The sequence below is a fragment of the Lygodium microphyllum genome, chromosome 6 (assembly GCF_053477565.2).
Source record: "Lygodium microphyllum isolate KBCC chromosome 6, Lygodium_microphyllum_v1.1.10, whole genome shotgun sequence".
Classification (NCBI taxonomy): Eukaryota; Viridiplantae; Streptophyta; class Polypodiopsida; order Schizaeales; family Lygodiaceae; genus Lygodium; species Lygodium microphyllum.
The window spans coordinates 121,997,198-122,017,647 of NC_141140.1; the positions used below are offsets into that span (position 1 = coordinate 121,997,198).

General features: G+C 44.9%; 1 protein-coding gene across 11 annotated transcripts in view; it reads left to right on the forward strand.

The window, feature by feature from the left end:
• The window catches only part of LOC148035057 (phosphatidylinositol-3-phosphatase SAC1-like), a 78,528-nt gene extending 58,540 nt beyond the window's left edge, over window positions 1-19,988 (forward strand). The window contains exons 8-17 of one of the 11 annotated variants that reach the window (XM_087679955.1): window positions 13,003-13,136; window positions 13,306-13,425; window positions 13,927-14,230; window positions 14,344-14,465; window positions 14,549-14,659; window positions 14,897-15,118; window positions 17,344-17,455; window positions 17,572-18,501; window positions 18,601-18,719; window positions 18,918-19,987. In XM_087679955.1, coding sequence (XP_087536081.1) covers window positions 13,003-13,136; window positions 13,306-13,425; window positions 13,927-14,230; window positions 14,344-14,465; window positions 14,549-14,659; window positions 14,897-15,118; window positions 17,344-17,455; window positions 17,572-17,838 — 1,392 coding nt within the window. In that variant the 3' untranslated portion in view covers window positions 17,839-18,501; window positions 18,601-18,719; window positions 18,918-19,987. Of the gene's footprint in view, window positions 1-13,002; window positions 13,137-13,305; window positions 13,426-13,926; window positions 14,231-14,343; window positions 14,466-14,548; window positions 14,660-14,882; window positions 15,119-17,343; window positions 17,456-17,571; window positions 18,502-18,594 lie in introns of those variants that run through there. The other 10 variants (XM_087679954.1, XM_087679953.1, XM_087679950.1 and 7 more) reach the window with 10 other exon arrangements.
• Window positions 19,989-20,450: the final 462 nt, after the last annotated feature.

Sequence of the window (20,450 nt, forward strand, 5' to 3'; positions counted from 1 at the left end):
CGCAGAATTTCCTTTGGTCCGGGTCAGACGGCTCCAGGGATTCCAGGGCCAAGGTGGTGTGGGCGACCATTATATGACATCGGTCAGAGGGAGGGCTTGGGATCATAGACCCAGAGTATTAGAGTATGGCCTCACACCGGGAGGGCAGACCTGGAAGGTCCTATTGTAGGAGGGTCTTCAGGACTGTAGACCGAGGCTTAGCGGTGAGTGGAGGCCGTCCCTGAGATGGATCTTCACGTCAGCCTAGATCACCCTTCCTACGCAGCTTGCTCCGCGTGTGGCAGGGTCTCTGTAAGGCCCTAATCCAGAGCCCCCTAGGCTGCCAGGAGGAGATAAACCGTCAGCTGGTGATTTGGAACCCCTAGGTCAGGGACTGGGAAGGGGCACAGATTGTCGAGCGCCCCCACATCCAGTGGGCTGGTTGGGAGGCTGGCCCGGTTCGTACCATCAGGACATGGCGGGAGGTGTACAGGATGGCGGACGAGGAGGTGCTGAAGCAAGTATCAGGCTGCCAGCAAGGAGTGAAGCTGAGGAGAAGGGAGATAGATGCAGTGATACCTCAAGAGTGGCTTGCTTCCCCGATCCGAGAGCCGATAGAGCCCGGGGAGGTATGGGCCACTAGGCTTTCACCAGCAAACATCCCCCTACAGGTGGCAGGAAGAGTTGGTGGCGCTCCACTTGGGACCTTTTTCACAGTGCAGGAGGGGGGGCGTCTGGCTCTTGACAAAGGGCAGCAGGATGAGGGGATAACTGTCCTTTCATAGAAGAGGATCCGGGTGGTTGGCCTTTGGGGACGACATGGCGGCTAGACCCTTTGGTCTTTTGGTAGGAGCTCAGAGAGTGGCGCCTCTGGATCTTGGAAGGAAGTCCACTTGATGAGTTGGAGTGGAATCTGGGAGAGTGGCTTTGGCCGGCCACTGCGGTCGCCAAGAAGCCACCGAGGTTCCTGGAGTACACCACCAGGATTAGCAGACACGTACTGATGTAGGAGGACATGGATTGGGCGCTGTCATGTAGCAGGCATTGGGCGAAGCACAGCATCACGGAGCCGTTCCGATGGACCTTCTGGCGTGGCCTATGGGACAGCTGGAGGCCAAGGAGGGTATCGTATTTTTTATGGCTGGTGGCACACGGAGGCTCGGCGGTGGGAAGCTGGCTTGCCCAGATGCAGAAGGAGGGAGTTTGTAAGTGGTACACACAACAGTCTATGGAAACCCCAAAGCACTGCCTTTGGTCGTGTGAGGCGGCACAGCTCGTGTGGAGAGGAGTATGCCGCATCGTGCGCCGCATAGCACCCAGCCTTGGATGTATCTCTTGGGGTGCTTTCTGTTGGCAGGCGGTCAGCCAGGGCCATCACCTTTTGTATGAGGCCAGGATGCAGGATACGATATTCATTATCAAGGCAGGGTTGTGTGCAGTAGTGGGTTTAGAGGCTCTACTCATCCGCCAGGTACTGAAGCCCACAATAGACTGCTCTGAGGTATGGGAAATCATAGGGAGTCTTACTAGTTGGTATATCTGGAAGGCGCGGTGTCAGGTGGCTTTCGGCGGAGAGAGACTTTCAATACAGGCGACCTTTGCAGAGCTTTGGACCTCCATCATCCACTCCCTTCGAGGCCAATGGGATCAGGTGCAGGGCGAGTCCAGGGCTCGTCAGGAGCTCCAAGGTCATTTCATGCGCACTTGGGGCGGCCAGGACCTGTTCTTCGTGATGCAGGCAGGTAGCCCCAGATGGTGATACACACCCCCCCCCTCCATGGCTTCTTGCCCCTATCCCCCCCAGACCGCCTTGAGAGACTTGTATATATGATGTATCTGTGACTTTCACCAGCTCCAGCTTGGTCTACTGAGTATGAGCACTTCTTTGTATTTAGGGTTTTTTTTTTTGAAGTAATATAATTAGCCACACTTTATCTGCAAAAAAAAAAAACTTGTCATTACAGACCCCCACCATGAATTTACCATCAATCACAAGCACTTGGAGTAATCATCCGAACCACAATCCAACAATCAATTGAATGTATAAGCATTTAGGGTGTTGTTTGATCAACCAACAAAAACTAATTGTATTTTTCCCAAACAATACAAGAATAGATGCAATAACAATTCCATCGCATATTTGCTCTTTCCGTTGGGATCAAAGAGCGATTCTATGTAAAATTTACTTAACACTTGTATGTAAAAAATTTTAATGTCATTCTTTTTACAATTATACCATTCATAATCCCTAACCAATTCTTCCTTGTAATTGCTCTATCAACGAATAAGTCATATGATTCTAGGTGCAATTACCTTTCCTTGATACATGCACTTTGCAAGCTCCATCTTTCGAATATGTGAGATGAAATTTATCATTTTTGATGATCTATACTCGTGCATCGTAGTATAGGGTCAAATGTATCTCATATGAGAATCAAAGCAAGCATCTATCAATTTAGAAATACATTACTTACGACCGGTACTGCAATTGGATTGATAGTAATGCCTTCGTCCAAAGCTTCATTGCTGGTTGTATAGAATTGCCATCCGCACGCGACATTCTTCGCTTGGGGGCCATTGTCCACAAGTAGATTCGAGAGATAAGGAAGGAATAGATTTTGAGATGGAAGAGCGTAAGAGAAGGTGGCTCAGTCGAAGACTGAGATAGGAGGAATTTGAGCTAACTTTCTTCCTTGCAGCCTCTCAAGGAAATTCCTCTCTCTTTCTCTCTCTCTCTCTCTCTCTCTCTCTCTCTACAGTGGTTCTCTACAGACCAGTTTACATACATTGGACTTGAGTAGATCGTTGGAAGAATGTACAAGGGATTTAGTAGAGGCCATACATGGATCAGCCATGTATGCATTCCCACACACCTTGCCCCGATGTAGACCCACACGATCTATTGCTCCCCAAAATAGCTAGTATGATGATGAGTGTAGAGTCACCCGAGCTCGCTTACAGAGGGAAGTGGAGCTACGCACTCAAACACATCACCAAGCAAAGGCGTTCTTCAAACGCCTTGTGCGGAAGAAGAAACGAGACTACCTAACGAAAGCAGAAGCATAGATATATCAGCTATTTTTGGGCCATGACAGCAAGAGCGCATGGAAGATGTTTCATGAAAGACAGCCCCCCATACAGATTACATCACCAAATGCTTGGCTTGACTATGGGAGACAGTTGTATGACCTACCAGGACAGCTACCTATGCAGCCCCCACAAGCTTGTAGACCAACACAGTGGTCTTTCTTCACATGGAAAATGGTTAGGGATGCAATCTATAGATTACAAAATGGGAGGGCATAGGATGAGGATGGACTAGTAGTAGAACATTTCTCACATGCTGGTGACATATTAGCACCCATATTATCACATATATTCAATAGAGCAGTATGTGAAGGTTTCCCTATGAGTTGGTCAGACAATACTATAATTCCGCTATTTAAAAGTGGTGATCCCCTGATTCTTAGCAACTACAAGACTATCATGATCGGTCATTCTTTGGCCAAGATATATGGATCTATATTGGAGCATGAACTTAGTGAGTGGGCTGAAATGCAAGGCAAGAGAGCACAAGGACAGGCAATTTTCAGACGAGGATATACCACACCGGACCATATTCTCACACTTAGAGCCATTATTGAGGAGGGTCGAGCCCAAGACAAGAGGATCTATTGTTGCTTTGTAGACTTTCGCAAAGCTTTTGATACAGTGCCTCGTACATGCATCATGCAGAGATTGCAGGACATTGAAGTACCAGAGAGTATACGATGGGGTGTCTATGCATTATATGAGGCAGTGACAGGTCATGTACGAGCACCTGGGGGGCTATCAGAGAGGATTGACAGTACTATAGGAGTGAAACAAGGATGTCCACTTTCACCCACATTGTTTGGTCTATACATAGATGAAGTGTCTGATCACATGGACCGACGAGGAGGAGCTGGAGCCAACCTGGCAGGGGTGTTGATACCGATATTACTATATGCAGATGATATTGTTCTCATTTCAAATTCACCGAAGGGTTTGCAGTGCCATCTAGATGCTTTACACATCTTTTGTAGAGATAAAGACAGGGATTATTATGATGGCTGGGATAGCATGGAAAGGCCATTGATCATGATGATAGCACGCATGATTAGGAGTAAGCCCTCCACCCCACACCCCATTGTCAGAGCAGAGCTAGGGGCAACACTCATAGTCATGGAGGCACTCTTCAGGGCAGTGACGTTTTGGCACAGATTATGGGAACTTCCACGCCATAGATACTCTAGATTGGCACTAATCATATCTAGACAACTAGCAACAGGACGCAAGAAGAACTGTTGGTTTTCACAGATGGCTATTTGGATGAGCCTACATGGTTTGGATATTGACCGTCTTCCACCTTGGGATTATAGCCTTGACTGCCCTACACTTTCTCTCAGCCGATCAGAGTTGAACCGGTGATCAGAGCTGATATCTTGAGGATTGAGATGGCAAGGACATGGATCCACCCACCACTCCCTCTAGGATCGAGGATGGAGTTCTACAGGAGTCATTTCTTATGCCTCTCTGATGATGGTTTCACTATTCCGCCAGCATATATGGACACCCATCTCTCACATAGCGTACGGGTTGCTATCGGACAGATTCACACCTCCTCACATAGGCTCCAGATGGAGACAGGCAGATGGACAAATACCCTAGCACAGAATAGGACTTGCCAGCTTTGTGGTCGAGAGCTTGAGACGGAGGAGCACTACATATGCAGATGCAGAGTATACTATGACACACGAGGATGGTACCATTATCTCTTCCGGAATGGATTTGGACCCCTTCGTCGTGTCATGGAGTACGAGGACCAGAGATGCCTAGGTCTCTTCCTTTTGGAGCTCGAGAGGTGCCGAACTGCACTACTGCGAAACTAAAGGCCAGCTCACCCAGAGGGACACTCACAAAGAGCAATAACAGACTTCTTCTATAGAGCCGACCCTACTGATACTACCAGCCTAGCAGGGACAGAGCCACCCCGCTAGACACCTTACAGGCTACACCGTGGAGTCACATTGGATAGAGCCATTTCCCTTCATCGAGCACGACGACCTCGTCTACCAGGACCACGTCTGAGGAGGCCATATCAGAGTCGGATTAGAGCCATTATCACGAGACATCGCAGACTCACCACCAGGCATATCAGTGAAGCAGCTAGGGACCGCATCATAGCTGAGATCATGTGCCGATCTTGAGACCAGCTATAGTCCATAGTCTCCACCACACTTTTGTACATGGCTAAATCAGATCTGGTTCTCCTTTCCTTTCCTTTTCTTTTCTATCGATGGAGCAACACTACACATGGTTCAACCCTAGTATAGCCCCATCGTATAGTTATTTTCAGTATTGTTTCATAGGCCACCCACTTACTTGAAATGTTATCTTTACCTTACTGATGAGATGACATTAGACATGGATGCACTCTGGATTTTGTCTCATAGGCCACATTGGCCTTATGTAGACGTTAATATATCTTTCTTTCTTTCTTTCTTTTTTCTCTCAAGCTCCTTCTTGCAATCTCTTGGAGGGGTATCCTTCTACCTCTCTCTCGTAGCCTCTCGGGGTCTCCTTGTGCTCCCTTGTGCCTCCCCATGCCTCATATTTTTAGTGAATTAGAGAAGAGGGGCTATGGCTGAGAAAAAGAACTCTTTGTAAAAGGAATCTTAGAAAAATCAGTGATCTGATACTCAAATCATAAATCTGATGGTTCCACTGGCTCCGAAAGGGGGGTAAATTTCCAAGACACTTGGTTAAAAATCTTTCAGATTACTTCTTCTTTTTCTCCCTATTCGAAGTACTGTCTACTGCCTGCAAACTGCGATCACGGCGTGCGTGATTTCGCCAATCTCTCTTCTTTTTTTTTGCTTTTTAATAAAATCTCCAAAACCAACTAAAACATCACTTGCTTTTTTTTAAAATATGACATCCAGTTCTAGAAATCTCCATATCTTTTTAGGATAATATCTAAAATATCTAAAATATGCTAGTTTTATCCAAAATCTAATATTTTTGGACCATCCATACTATACACATTAACACTAGTGATTAATATAGCTCATAACTCTCGTTCACATTGTAACTTCCGTGAAGGGTGGCTACGGTCCTTATCAATCCGAGAAAGATGTCAGATTACGACTCTCGGTTTTTAAAAAATATATTTTTAATTAAATCAAGATCGTTAATTATTAACATTAGTTAGTTTTTACTTTAGTTAGTAATCTTACTAACTTATTAATTGACTAACTAACTTTCGAACTAACTAACTAATTTTTAATTGTGTGGAAATATTACACCTCCTCCTGTATTCACTGCGTGCTCATTGTTACTTTCTGTTGCACACTCTCATGTTGTGTGATTCACTTTGGTGGGAGCTGGATCTGATCGAAGAGGAGCCTTCTTTTCTGCTGTAGTTTACTGGGAAGTACCATCAATGTGCTGGGTGGCCATTTCAGACTGCTGGCATCATCATTTGAGGAGCAGACCAGGCTGTGTTTGCCTCCAACAAGGTGTTTTCATGCTGTACCAATCAGAACCAGCCCCTTGCAAGCTGCATTTTCTGTCCCAGCACACCCTACATTTGCAGCTAGGCATCTTCCTACAGCAGCATTTTGACAAATCTTCCCTGTTTTTTCCTCAAATTTATTATTGATGTTATCATAGATCTGTCATATAGCAGTTGAGGGGGACCTTTGCAGGCTGATGTCATCCTTTTCAGGTCTTTTTCATCAGCAACAGCAAGGTTTTCTTGTTTTTTTCGGGTAGTTTCAAAGGATATAGATGGGAGACTAGTACAATTTGTAGGATTGCATGGATTGAGATCACAAGGATTGTCGCAGAGTGACGACCAAGTTTGAGAAGACTGGCATTTTCGCTCCCTTCATGATCACCATATTATTGTCTCCATATTCTCCCCTTCCATAGCATTTGAATCCACGATTTGCTATTATGGCACTACTTGTACAGATGCCCGTCTCCTCCCTTTCCACTTCCAAAAAGCTAGATGGGACAAATCATTCTTTGTCGTGCGAGGTCGAATGGACCCTCAATTTTTTTTGCAAGTAAAATGTGGCTAATTATATTACTTAGAAGGCTGATTACAACAAAGTGCACGTGCTCAACAGACTAGTTGGAGCTGATGCTAATCGCAAATCCATTATGTATACAAGCCTCTCAAGGTGGTTTGGGAGGGATGGGGGCAAGAAGCCATGGAGGGGGGGGTGTATTGCCATCTGGGGTTGCCTGCCTGCATCATGAAGAACAGGTCATGGCCACCCCAAGTGAGCAGAAAGTGAAGATGGAGCTCCTGACGAGCTCGAGACTTGCCCTGCACCTAGTCCCAACGGCTGTGGAGGGAGTGGATGATGGAGGTCCAAAGCTCTGCCAAAGTCACATATACTGAAAGGCACTCCCCGCCAAAAACCACCTAATACTGTGCCTTCCGAATGTGCCATCCTGTGAGACTCCCTATGATCTCCCATACCTTTGAGCGCTCTACTGTGGGATCCAATACTTGGCGGTTGGGTAAAGCCTCCAAGCTGACCGTTGCACAAGACCTAGCCTCGATGAGAAAAATCGTGTCCTGCATCACGGCCTCATACAAAAGGTGATGGCCCTGGCTAATTGCTTGCTAGCAAAAAGGCCCCCACGAGATACATCCAAGGCTGGGTGCCACACGGCAGAGAATATGGCAGGCTCCTCTCCATACGAGCTGTGCCGCCTCGCAAGACCAGAGGCAATGCTTTGGAGTTTCCAAGTGTACTGCTGTGGGTAGTGCTTGCAACCTCCATCCTGCTGCATCTGAGCCAACCAACTCCCAACAACTAGACCTCCATGTGCCAAAAGCCAAAGGAAATATGATACCCTCCTCGACCTCCAGCTATCCCACAGACGATGCCAGAAAGTCTGACGGAAGGTGTCCAATCCATGTCCTCCTGTATCAGTACATGTCTACCAATCCTGGCTGTGTATTCCAAGAATCTTAGAGGCTTCTTGGCAATTGCAGTGGCTGACCATAGCCACTCTCCAAGGTCCCAATCCAGCTCATCAAGTAGCCTGCTCTCCCATATCCAACGGCGCCACTCCCGAAACTCCTCCCAGGGCACATAAGGGTATAGTTGCCAGGTCTTCCCCTAGAGTCCAACCACACGAATCCTCCTCCAAGGAAGGACACCAATCTCCTCATACTGCCCTCTGTCAAGAACCAACCGCCCCCCATTCTGCATGGTGAAGAAAGTCCCATAGGGGGTACCATCCACTCTACCTGCCACCTATAAGGGAATACCTGCCAGTGAGAATCTAGCAGCCCACACCTCACCAGACTTCACCGGCTCTCAGATCAGAGGGTCTAGCCACTCTTGAGGGATCGTTGAGTCAATCTCCCTCCTCCTCACCTCAACTCCTCACTGACAACTTGATGCCCATTGCAACACCTCCTAATTTACCATCTTGTACACCTCCCACCACGTCCTGATAGTACGAGCTGGGCCAACCTCCCAACCAGTCTACTGGATGTGGTGGCGCTCACCAATCTGTATCCCGTCCTGATCTCTGACTTGGGGATTCCAGACCATCGGGCGGTTGGCGATCTATCTCCTCCTAACATCCTACGGGCCTCTAAACTAGGGCCTTCTTGCGAAGGCCCTGCCACACTTGAAATAAGTTGTGAAGGAAAATTTGGGTGGCGTAATCTGGGAAGTTGTGAAGATCCATCTCAAGGATGGCCTCTACCCACCGCCAAGCCTCTACACTCCTTGAGACCCTCCTGCAGAAGGACTTTTCAGGCCTGTACGTGGTGTGAGACCACGGACCACTAGCTTGCCCAAAAGGGCTAGGCTTTGGAACTCTGGGTCGATGATCCTAAGCCCTCCCTCAAACCGATGTTGGATGATGGTTGCCTACGCCACCTTGGCCCGAAAATCCTTGGAACCGTCTGAGCCAGCAGCCCAGAGAAAATTCTGCACTAGGCAGCGAAGCTGAACCACACAAGATGAGGAGAAGCACCAACAAGAGGCAGTGTACCAAGCCGTCACTAGGAGGAGCTGGTTGACTACTAGGGCTCGGCATGCTAAGGAAAGGCGGACTATGCTCCGGTAGATTAGCTTCCGCCTAATAGAGTCGAGAACTGGAAGAAACTGCTAGTGGGTAGGAGTGATATCGAGTCCCACCTGGAACCCTAGATATCAAACGGGTTTGTCCCCTGCTCACCCATCTGAACCCCAAGTGGACACCCCACTCCGTGCTAGAGTTTGGATCTGTAAGAAAACCAACCGACTTTTGCCAATTGATTTTCGCTCCAACTGCAGTGCAAAATACCTCCAGAGCTAGTCTCACTCTCTTCAACATTAGTTCATCATCCTCTACATAAAGAGTGGTATCATCTGCATACTTTGAGTCTAGTAGCTCAGTCTCCTCCCTCACCAGAAGTCGAGGGCCATGTAGCCCGCTCACACGTGAGCGGAGGAAGTAGGACATCGCCTCAGCAAAGAGTAAGAAAAGATACAGGGCAAGAGGACAGTCTTTTTGGATAGATCTCTCTAGCCGAAACTCCTCCCCCCTCTTGCCACCAATGAGAACCCTGCTAGTGGCCGATCTATAAAGTGCAAAAACCCCACTAATCCATGCCTGGGGGAAGCCCAACCTTGCCATGGTGCCCTCTAAGAAGTCCTAGTTAACCCTGTCATAGGCCTTCTCAAAATCTAGGAGTACTGCCAATCCCTGACCATTGTGCTGACCTCACTCGGTCGCCTCGAAAAATGTGAAGACATTGTCTAGGATGCTCCTATCATGGACAAAACCTATATGAGTGTCATGAATGATGTGGAAGCACGGGGCGGAGTCGACTACCGATCATCTTGGCCAGTGCCTTATGGGCCACTAATAACAAGGTGATCAGTCTCCACTGGGATAGCTCCAACGGGTCTCCCCCTTTGGGAAGGAGATTGACAAGACCTGCCGATAAACTCCCTAGTATCTGTCCTGAGCTGAAAATCTCTTGAAAGGCTAGTAGTAGGGGGTTCTTCACCACCTCCCAGTAGGTAGTGAAGAAGGCCTTAGAAAGACCATCCTCTTATGAGCATTTTTACCCATCGTGTGCATGGAAGGCCTCAGCTAGCTCCTTCTCTATGAAGGGGTCTAGGAGGGAGCGTCCCATCTCCTCTGTGACAAGGGACGGAATGCAATCCCAAACCTGCTGTCTACAGTGTTGTACTCTGGCTGAGATTGCCTTCTGCTGAAAAAGCTATCTGTAGAAGTCAGTGGCAATCTCCATCACCTCATTTGGGCTAGAGCGAATTCTCCCGTACTGATCACGGAGGCTGTGAATCTGATCTCCTGAGGTGCAAGGCTAATGCACCTAAAAAAACTCCCTGCACATCGTGTCTCCCTTCCACGCCCAAAAGGTTGCTGAGATTCGGAAGGAGAACTCAGAGAGCCTGTCCTCAAGACCAACGAGGGCTGCCCGTGTGCACACCTCCTGCGTGTGGAGAGTGGGATCCCATGGTGCCTCCTGGAGTAGTCTCTGAGTGGGTGCTAGGTCTCGCCGGAGTGCTCTCTTCTCCTCCCAACCCTGGTGCCTGGCCTGTAGGGCTGCCTCCTGGCAGATCTTGCTGGACTCGGCTAAGACCTCTACAACCTCCTCTACGATTTGGTCCCCCCTGGCCCACTCCCTAGTCCAGAGCTGCTCAATCTGCCTCCTTACCTCCTCCCTCCTGTAGATCAAGTCAGGGATCCTATAGGATTGCGTGTCAAGGGTTGAAGCGGGAGCATCAAGTGTGAGAAGAACCGGGCAGTGATTAGACAAAGTGGTGCCAGCCAACTACCCTACCTGGCCTTCTCTGGAGCACCCCCACTCTTCCACATAGAACCGGTCCAGCCGCTCCAAAAGAGCTCTGCCTAGCCGCCTGTATCCCCAAGAGAAGTCCAGCAACCTCTCCCTCCGTGAAAAGCTGGGTTCCACCAAGGATCATGTGCTCCTACTACGAGGAGGAAGACCTCCCATGCCTCCTACTCCTCCCCTGCCATACCCTGGTAATCTCTGCCTCTGTCCTCGTGGTCCTCTAAGGCCTCCAGGTTGTTGAAGTCTCCTCCAACAATCCAAGAGTCCACCTTTGGAAGTCCTGCTGCAGTCTCCATTCAGAACTTGCCGCGTGCCCTAACCTCAGTAGGAGCATAAACATTGAGGACTCCAAGGCATGAGTCCCCTAAATCCAGTCTAATCCATAGGACACTCCCTACCACAATCGTCCCGTGGTCTCGCACACAGGCAGTGAGGCTTGGGCCAATAGAGGTGCGTACACCTTCACTCGTGCCGTGGGTACCAATGGAGTACTCCCAGTAGGTGTGTGAGCTGCTTGGAAGTACCTTCCCCACCTGATGGGCCTTGGAGGGGGTGAGCTTATGCTCTTGAAGAAGTAAGATGTTGATCCGTTGGGCAATAGGGGCAGGCTGCAGCTCCTTCCAAACAATCAATTTCTTGGAACCACATGCTCCACTGTAGTGTAGGCTGTTCACTTCCAGGATGCTAGGTGTAGACTCATGGGGAAACCTGCGACTGACCGAACAGGCATTTGTTCGGTGTGGAAGTTGCTGATGAAGAAGAAGAGCTATGGGGCATGCGAATGCGCTTGGCTGCATGCCTGGAGGGTGAAGGAGAATCCTCCCAAATCAGGGTTTTGCATGTGGGACACAGAAACTCTCCAGAATCGCTCCCCAATTAATGAAACTTTTGGTAATTTACTGTTTTGAGGCTCTTTAAAAGAGCTAATCAGTGGGTAATGAATTTTTAGTTCAACAGGTGCATGGGTAGGGAAGACATTACTGGGCAAGTAGGCAGCATTTAGTACATTTTGTCTAGCATTTATCGCATTTTTGACAGATCAGACCTGCATTAAATGCTCCTCATTATCTTCCTCGCTTGCCTCTGTCTAGCACCCTCATGATGCTTGGCACTGTGTGTAGGGACGGACTAATGTATCATTCAGGGTTGTCAGTTTTGTTCCTTCATTTTACTGCATCCCTCTCATCTCCTTCTTCTCTATTTGCTCCACGTTGATTATTCCTTTATATTGCTTGCACACACACACACACTCTCTCTCTCTCTCTCTCTCTCTCTCTCTCTCTCTCAAATATTATCTAAGAGAGCAAAACTACAGCCATGCTGGCATTGTTTCTATTTGCAGATAGGATAGCTGGCAAGACGAATGAACAATGGTGCTGATAGAACCGGGGTCCCCCTCTATTGGGGGGTCAACTGGCATGCACTCAGACAAAAAAAGATACCATAATAGGTTTCCAACCAAGTGATGCACCTAGCAAGATTTGAATGCATAGCCTGGCAATTATGAGCTCAAGTTAGCACATCATCGCTGGGATGCTTATATAGTTCGGGGCTGTAAGCAAACTGCTGAAAAATAACACATGCCGAATTTTAATTTTGGAGCATAAACTTCTTAATGTAGAAGCAGAGTTGTGTGAGAAAAGAAATTGACATACCTATGACCTTTGCTCATTTCTTACTAGAAAAATACAGTTGCAGAAAAAGAAAACTTCCACCAGATGAGAATCACATAAACTAAAAGGCTCCAACAGCAGTATTGGAGCTAATTGTTTGTCAACTCACCCCAGCCTAACAGCAATAGTGCTTGTACGCTAGAATCCTACAGAAAAAAGTAAGACCACTAAAATGAAGAAATAAGGATCATAAGAAGATTATGCGACTTAAGGAAAATAATGATAATGCATGGCATTTATATACACAAAATGAAAAATTTTGCAACACTGTCTCCTAAATTCTCTAAATTCCTACTGACATCATGGATGAGATCTACACCTTGGATGTCACCAGGTTGAGGCTTGAAATATTCCAAGTGTACATGTAGCATAGATGCCAAAAAACTTGTACTTTTAATGTTGTCTTTGAGGACTCAACATCTGTTTTTGTCTCCTGCTACCAAGTTCTCATGAAGCTTGATTGGCTTTCTGTCTTGTTTACAGACAGTGGAAAAGAAACCTCGTGAAACAGTTCTTTGCCATGAGTTTGCCAATGCAGTGGCATATCTGAACCATAACCTTCCAAAGGAGCATCGCATCAAGTTCATACAATGGGACTTTCATAGATTTGCTAAGAGGTAGGGCCACTTTATTCAACGTGTGTACAGAGTTTTTGAAACTCAGGAACAAGTTAACTATACTCGAGTGATTATGCTTACAGTGTTGACATATTATTTTTGATATATGCTCTATTCTCAAGAAGTGAGGAATAAGGTAGTCTTGTTTCTTTTATGTCCACATTGACAGTGCATCTACAAATGTACTGGATGTTCTTGGAACCATAACAACTGATGCTTTGAATCGAGTGGGTTTCTACTATAGTGGCAAAGAAACCCTTAGGCCAATTGATACTGGACTTCTATCAAAGTAGGTATGCTTCTTGAGTTCAAAGACACTATATGGAGTCAAGCTCCTGATTTCCATATTCAGAATCATGGGATTTTGTTTCTGCATTAGTGACAATTTTGTGCCAGTTTAGTTTGCTGTTTGAGCAGTGTACGATGAGTTAAAACAGTTATGGGCTCTATCTCACATGCATTGCATGTCCAATTGAGCTTGGAATCCTCTATTAATGCCAAAAAGGCTTGGTCTTATACGAGTCTAGTTCCCTGATAATCCACTTTTTTCACAGAAGAACAAAGTACTCTATTATGGCTTGTTTATTTGGTGAGGTTTTGAAAACCGTCTGAAAGTATTGATGGTTCTGAATGTGAAGTTTTACTATTTGAGTGTTTAACTCCAATATTTATAACCAATTTTTCATTTATTGTTTCTTCCACTAGTAATCCTGCTCATAATTTATTGCTTTACTTGTCTGGGATGATACTTTTTGGATACAAGGATTTTAATAAAATTTATGTTAGACAGGGAGCTGAAGGATTCAGACGAAGAGTTGCTCAAAGACCAACCAAATTCAGGGAAGATCAGAAGAAACAAAAGTCTACAGCATGGAGTCCTCCGCACCAACTGTATTGACTGCCTTGACCGTACTAATGTTGCACAATATGCATTTGGATTGGCAGCCTTAGGTCAACAGATGTATGCTCTGGGTTTATCTGATGAAGCCCGACTTGCACCAGACAGTAATAGTGGCTCTTTGTTGATGGACATGTATGAGAAAATGGGTGATGCCCTCGCGCTACAGTACGGAGGCTCACCCGCACATAACACTGTTAGTAAAGAAACACAACTTATTCTCTATGTGGGCTAAATTGTAGAAAATGTGCATCTGTTTCTGATTTGAGATGTTATCAGTAACACGTGCTTAGTTTTCTGTATATCAAGGTTCTTTCCAACAGGCAAGGCAAGTGGAAGGCTGCCACCCAATCGCTTGATCTTCTGAGAGCAATCCAACGGCACTACAGTAATGCATATACAGATGGCTTAAAACAAGATGCCATTAATATGTAAGCCACCCAGCTAAACACAATTTCAGGAGCTCTGTGTTTTACCAGGCTGAAAGCTGAATGTTTAGCCCTACAATGTGCAGATTCTTAGGGCACTATCGTCCTGAGTTGGGTAAACCTCCACTTTGGCAACTAGACTCTGATAACCATCTTCAGATCAGACGTGAAGAATACAGTCCATTTACTAATCAAAAGTGAGAATTCATCATCCTGACTTGATTCTGTATTTCCAGGTTTTTATATGATGGTGTCAATAGTCTTTATCTTCTGACAACACATGTATAAGATGTTGCTTGTGTAAATTCTTTAATCATTATATATGGGCAGCACAATTTTCTTCTTAATCCTTTCCTAATGTAAGTAGATTAAATATGATAATAGCTGTGTTGCTATCTTCCACAAGTAATTGCTATATAGTAGTTGTGGTGCAGGATTTCCATTAAAAGGTCCCTTTCTGCTGGGAGCATGGTTGATCAGAGAAGCACTAGTTCTGTGGACTTCCGTCTTAAGCATCCTGTTTTGGACGAGCTATCTCCTGAGAAATCAAAAGATGCCACTGAATGCAGCTCAGTAAGATTGAAAGAAGAGCTTGAATTAAGTGCTGTGGCTTCAGATGTATCACAAGATGGAAAAGTAAAAACTTTGAATTTCAGGTAAACCTAGTTGTTGTGAACTCTCTCATACTATCATGCATCAAATATATGAATGTCAAGCAAGCATAAATATTTACCTCAAGAATTTGAAACCAATATCTTAATCCCATTTTTTTAGAAGCTAGCTACCAAAATGTCACAGAGAATGGTCTTATACAAGGCATTGCATCCAACTCCACATTGAGTTGTCCTAAGAAGGTAAGTTTCTAATTCAGTAGTCGTCCTTGTGCAAGTAGATATCTAGGGAAAGTATAAAATAGTTACGGATGGAATAGGCAATTAGTTTTAGTTTCCGACAGAGGAGATATTTGGTTATATGAAGAAACCATGGCTCAATGTATCCTTCAAAAAAGTGTTGGCAAGTTGGTCCAGCAAAAAACTCAGAGGAAACCTATAGTATTGGAATGTGACCATTGCATCTCAAAGGCATATCTAGCTCTCTAGAAATGCCTTTCTTTTCAACTGAACTTCTTTATCATGGTCATGTTGGTCGGATTAGAGGCTTATTATTGTGCAGGTGGTTTCTATGTTACAGCCTGTGTTGTTATCAAGATGTGGCTGCTTCACTGCTTGAGGCAATTTTTACAACTTCTTGAGGGTGAGAGGAGAGAGATCCAGCATCCATGGATAAGTGAGACAGGGCTGTCCATTAGCCCCCTTAATGTTTCTATTTGTAGCAGATGCACTTTCTTGACAGAAGATCCACTTGTATTAAAGGCATCAGGTTGCCCATCCTTGAGCTCAGCAGCTCCTTTGTAGCAGTTTGCAGATGGTATGACAATTTACCTAGACGGCCATGAGAGTAACTTTAGGCCTTTGTACCGGCCATGGAGATATTCTGCAAAGCAGCAGGTGCCCTAATTAATTGGCATAAGTCCTATGATTTTGGATATGCAGCCCCTAGGCAGCTGGAATCGAGACCGCACAAGGATGTCACATGGGCCTCCTGCTGGACTGCGCTGAGATATGTTAGTCATTCAGAGCAGCAGTCGGCACCTCTTCTTTTGAGCATCGGACAGAACCTCCACTATTGGAGGCTGGTGAAGATTCCACTAGCAGGAAGAGTGGTGGTCGCCAACCGAGTTGTCTTGCGATCATATGGTACACCATTTCCTGTAGTGCATTCTTCAGTTCACGCGTAGGCTAGGTTGGAGGCCAGATTTGCAGCTGCTATCATCAGAACATCGAGATGTATTTCATTTTTCCTCCACCAGCTATCACCGACTTCAGTTGAAGAGGAGAGGAGGCAACCTTTTCTCTTCAATCATTAGTTGCGATCAGAGTTAGACCATGATCTTGGACATAGGACTAACTTTTCTTGGGGTAAGTTCTCTATACAGGTTATTGCCTCAGTGGGAGAGAAGTTTGCATTTCAGGTGTTACTCATGAGATTTAGAGATAGAGACTACAATGTCTCAAGGGTGCCAGAGCTATGATTAAGGCCATGACACATAAAGTATCTCTTGACTGGAAAATAGATACAGACACTTCTCAGATCTAGATAGGTCTCTTCTCCTAAGGGGGCATCGTCCTTGCAGTCATTGCAACTAGCATGGAACGAGTATTTACTTTTATGGTTGAGGAGGATGGTCATCCTCAACATGAGGACTTCGAAGTTGGACTAGACAGAGATTATAGGATGCTCTAGAGTTCGGCATTCAGGCTGCCTTGTGACAATGATCCGCTTGAACAGTGAGAATTGCCAGCCATGATCTCCATGTCTTTAGGTATTTTCTTGATGATGGCAAAGGCAAGACGGGTGGGGAGACAGGGGAGTCAGTGGCAGTGGCAGCAAGCAAGGGGAGGGTCAATCGTCATGAGGTCACACATATTCCAAGTTAGTGAAGTGAGTTGTAGATTGGTATCACAGACAGCAGTCACTCACTAGTTGGGTGGTCACTTGCTGTTGGTGAAAGCAGGAGAGGGGTGGGGAAATGGGAGTCAATGGTAGTGGCACAAACAAGGGGAAGGTCAATGGTCACAACTCATGAGTTCACACTCGTTCAAGTTAGTGAGATAAAGTTGCAGATTGACATCACAGCCAGCGTCATGCACTAGTTGGGTGGCCAATTAACAAATCTTGTGTTTTGCATTTGATTCAGAGCCATTGCTTGCTCAGTTTTTCAAAACTTCCTATAGTCTATTCCGTTCGCACTCTTTATTTCTGAAAAAGAGAATTCAGTTTTTATGTAACCTTGGCAAATCTTTTGCACATGTTCTTGCAGGAACTCTCTAACCCCACTAAACATTGGTTCCCACCATGAGAGAGTCTTTCTTCCGATCACCCTTGAAGAAGAGGAGGAAGAGGAAGAACCCTGCAGCAGCCAATATTCTGAGGTAAGAAGTCCATGGCTACTGGTGATGTGCCTAAAATGGTTTATGTGTGGATTCTATCATTTCTGACGTGCAGAGTGAAGGGCTTAACTATGGTTCAACATTTGGTTCTATGTTAGGATTCTATAGAAGATCATCTGGGCCAGCCTGCTATGTATCTTGCAACAGAGGTTTTACAGGATGAATCTGGAGTTGACATGGAAACTGTAAAAAAGCCTGCATTTTCTAGTGCGAGGGAGGTCTTGAAGGATACAGGGGTAGAGTTGAACATGGCAAGCTGGAGAAAGAGACACAGCCTTGAATACTCTGATGACTTTTTGAACTGGATTCACAGCAGTCATACATTTTTCCAGTCCTTTTCTTATCAAAGAAGTTTCTTCTGCTAGCAAAACAAACCGCTTGAGAGCAGAAGCATCACAATCAAGTGCAATGCCTATTCAATTGAATTTTTTGATTGCTGCACTGTACCATATCTGGTGCCATGCATCACTGAATTTGCTGGTTTTGGCATACTTTCTCAATTTGAAGGCAGCTACCAAATGATGCAAGGTTGATTTGCAGGCAGGTCTATGAGGCCTTGTACTATACTCCAATTTTATTGATATGTGCATGACACTGCCTTTGAGTGTTAATGCCGAGATCACATCTTTCCATCTCCTTGTTTCTGCTTCCTCAAGCTTGTACTTAACACAGAGACAAGCTGATTCTGCAAGCACAGAGGTCAGAAGTGGTCGATGACTGCAAGCAGGGACACGCAGAGTATAATCATCATGCAACAGTGATGCATTGGAATGACTGTACAAAGGTGCAGAAATATAGAATAGTTCAGTTTTTGTCTATCGGCGTATATCCATAAAGAAAACAATGAATCACTGAGGCAGTAGCTTTGTATAATACGATTTGACAGCTATGCAGGGTAATTCAAGGATATTTTACAAAATCATTACATCAACAAATGAGAAATGAAGCACATATATTAATTTCCCAAGCAATAAGTAAGAAGTCCCTACAGAAGTGAAGAACACACTTGAACAGTTTCAAATATGCTGGTAAGTTTAGAATTGTTCTACATGCTAGCTCAAGAGTAAGTTGTCGAGCCAAATGCTTATTTCTCTAATCATACGTATCCTTTCCTTATCAAGTTTTAGGAAACCTGATGATTTCTCACAAGCAGTATCCAGCTGGAGCCTTGGAACTATGGAGTTAATGCATACATGATCTTGCCTCAGCAACCTGTTTATTGTAGTTTTGACACAAGCATTTATTGGTATGCTCTAATTCTTTGATATTGTTCAATTTTTGCATGTAAAAGTTTCTTATTAATATCTACCTCAGAGAACAACTTACCATTGCTCAAGTGATCCACAGCTTTCTCGATCTTCCTTTGTTGAGTCACATGCCACTTCGTTGTTTGATGCAGTACTGATGCCCATGGCTATGAAACCCATAAACCTTTTTTTTTCAGGTTTTCATTCCAGTTAGGCTTGAAACAACAAAGTATTGTCATCTAGCAAACTTATTGAATCTTAAAGCAGGCCATTCTGAGAAATGGGTATGGCTATTGGAAACATACAGTGAGTGAGATGGATTGGGATGTTAAATATCTGCTATCGCACCACCTGTTTCTTATATATCAGAAAAGGAAATCATTAGCATGCACTTGAAATTATTTGTGCGTGCATGCACATGCATGTGTGCACGCGTGTGTGTGTTCAGCTGAGTGGACATAATGATTGGGATGATATCGATGCCATGGCAGTTGTTTGATCAACTTCTGCTTCTCTTTGTTTATGCATAAAATATTTGCTCCAATAAACTGTATCACTTACAATTTGCAAGGCTGCTTAATGCAAATAAATGAAGGCTGTTCTGGCACTGTGCACATACCGTGCATCCTAACGTGTTACATTTGCAAAAGCATAACCAGCATAGTTTGGCTGGGCAGCATAGTTTCTTTGCTGGCTATTACATATTCTATGCTGGATTTAGACTATTTTCTTGTGTTCGTGTGTTAGTCGTCAGACATGAATTACAGCCAACAGTGGCATATAATGACCCATGTGGTCAACAGTTGGTAGTGCAATGTATGTTGCAGGGGAAAATATTTGGGATTGCTGCTGATTTATGATTCATAATCATGTAGAATTCATACAAAAATGTGGGAATTCATTGCATAGCATCCTTGGCAACAGAATGCATTGCTTGTGGTAGTTTCAGTAAGTCCCCAGATTATGATGATAATACTGAAGAGATTTTCTATAGAGAGTATTAAACAAAAACAATGTCACCAAAATTGTATCATTGAGTGTCCAAAACAACATCCCAGCAAGCCGTGAGAGTATCTGACAAAGTGCAAGGATCAAATTGAACCTGGAATCATCCTCTTGGCAAGGAGGGCATTGGAGATATAACACCACGAGGTAGTGACATACCATAGTCATTTACTTATAGATAACCAAGAAGGATTAATTTCGCAAATAAGTGGATTTTAGAAATGGTAACTTGGAAAGTTAAAAGCTCTACTGATTGGATGCAAGTTGTAAATTATAATATTTACTTTAAATGGAAATCAAGTCAAGTAATTGATCAAAACCTCTGATAAGTTATTTTGATTTTACTCCAAGGAGCCTTGTGATATAGTGTATGAGCGACAACAAAAGAAATTACAAAATAATTGTTGTTTATCACATGTTGCACACAAGTCATTCACATCATAGTAAGGAAGCTCGTTCCATTTGTCTCTTGAATAGCCAAAGAGACCTCAGACAACCTACTTCAATGTATACACGATACACATGTATACCCTCGTTTTTTTAAAATATTCACATCACCGTATGGGAAGCCCTAAGATGGTTGAAAATCAGCATCAAGTCCAACAATTTAAAAAAAGGTTTAACTACTTTGCCCAGTGTTGCTAAAAGGTTAAAAAAGGAAAATTGAAAGCTTACTTTACTTCGGAATAATCACGTGAAAGATTTCATGTGGGCAATTTTACAAG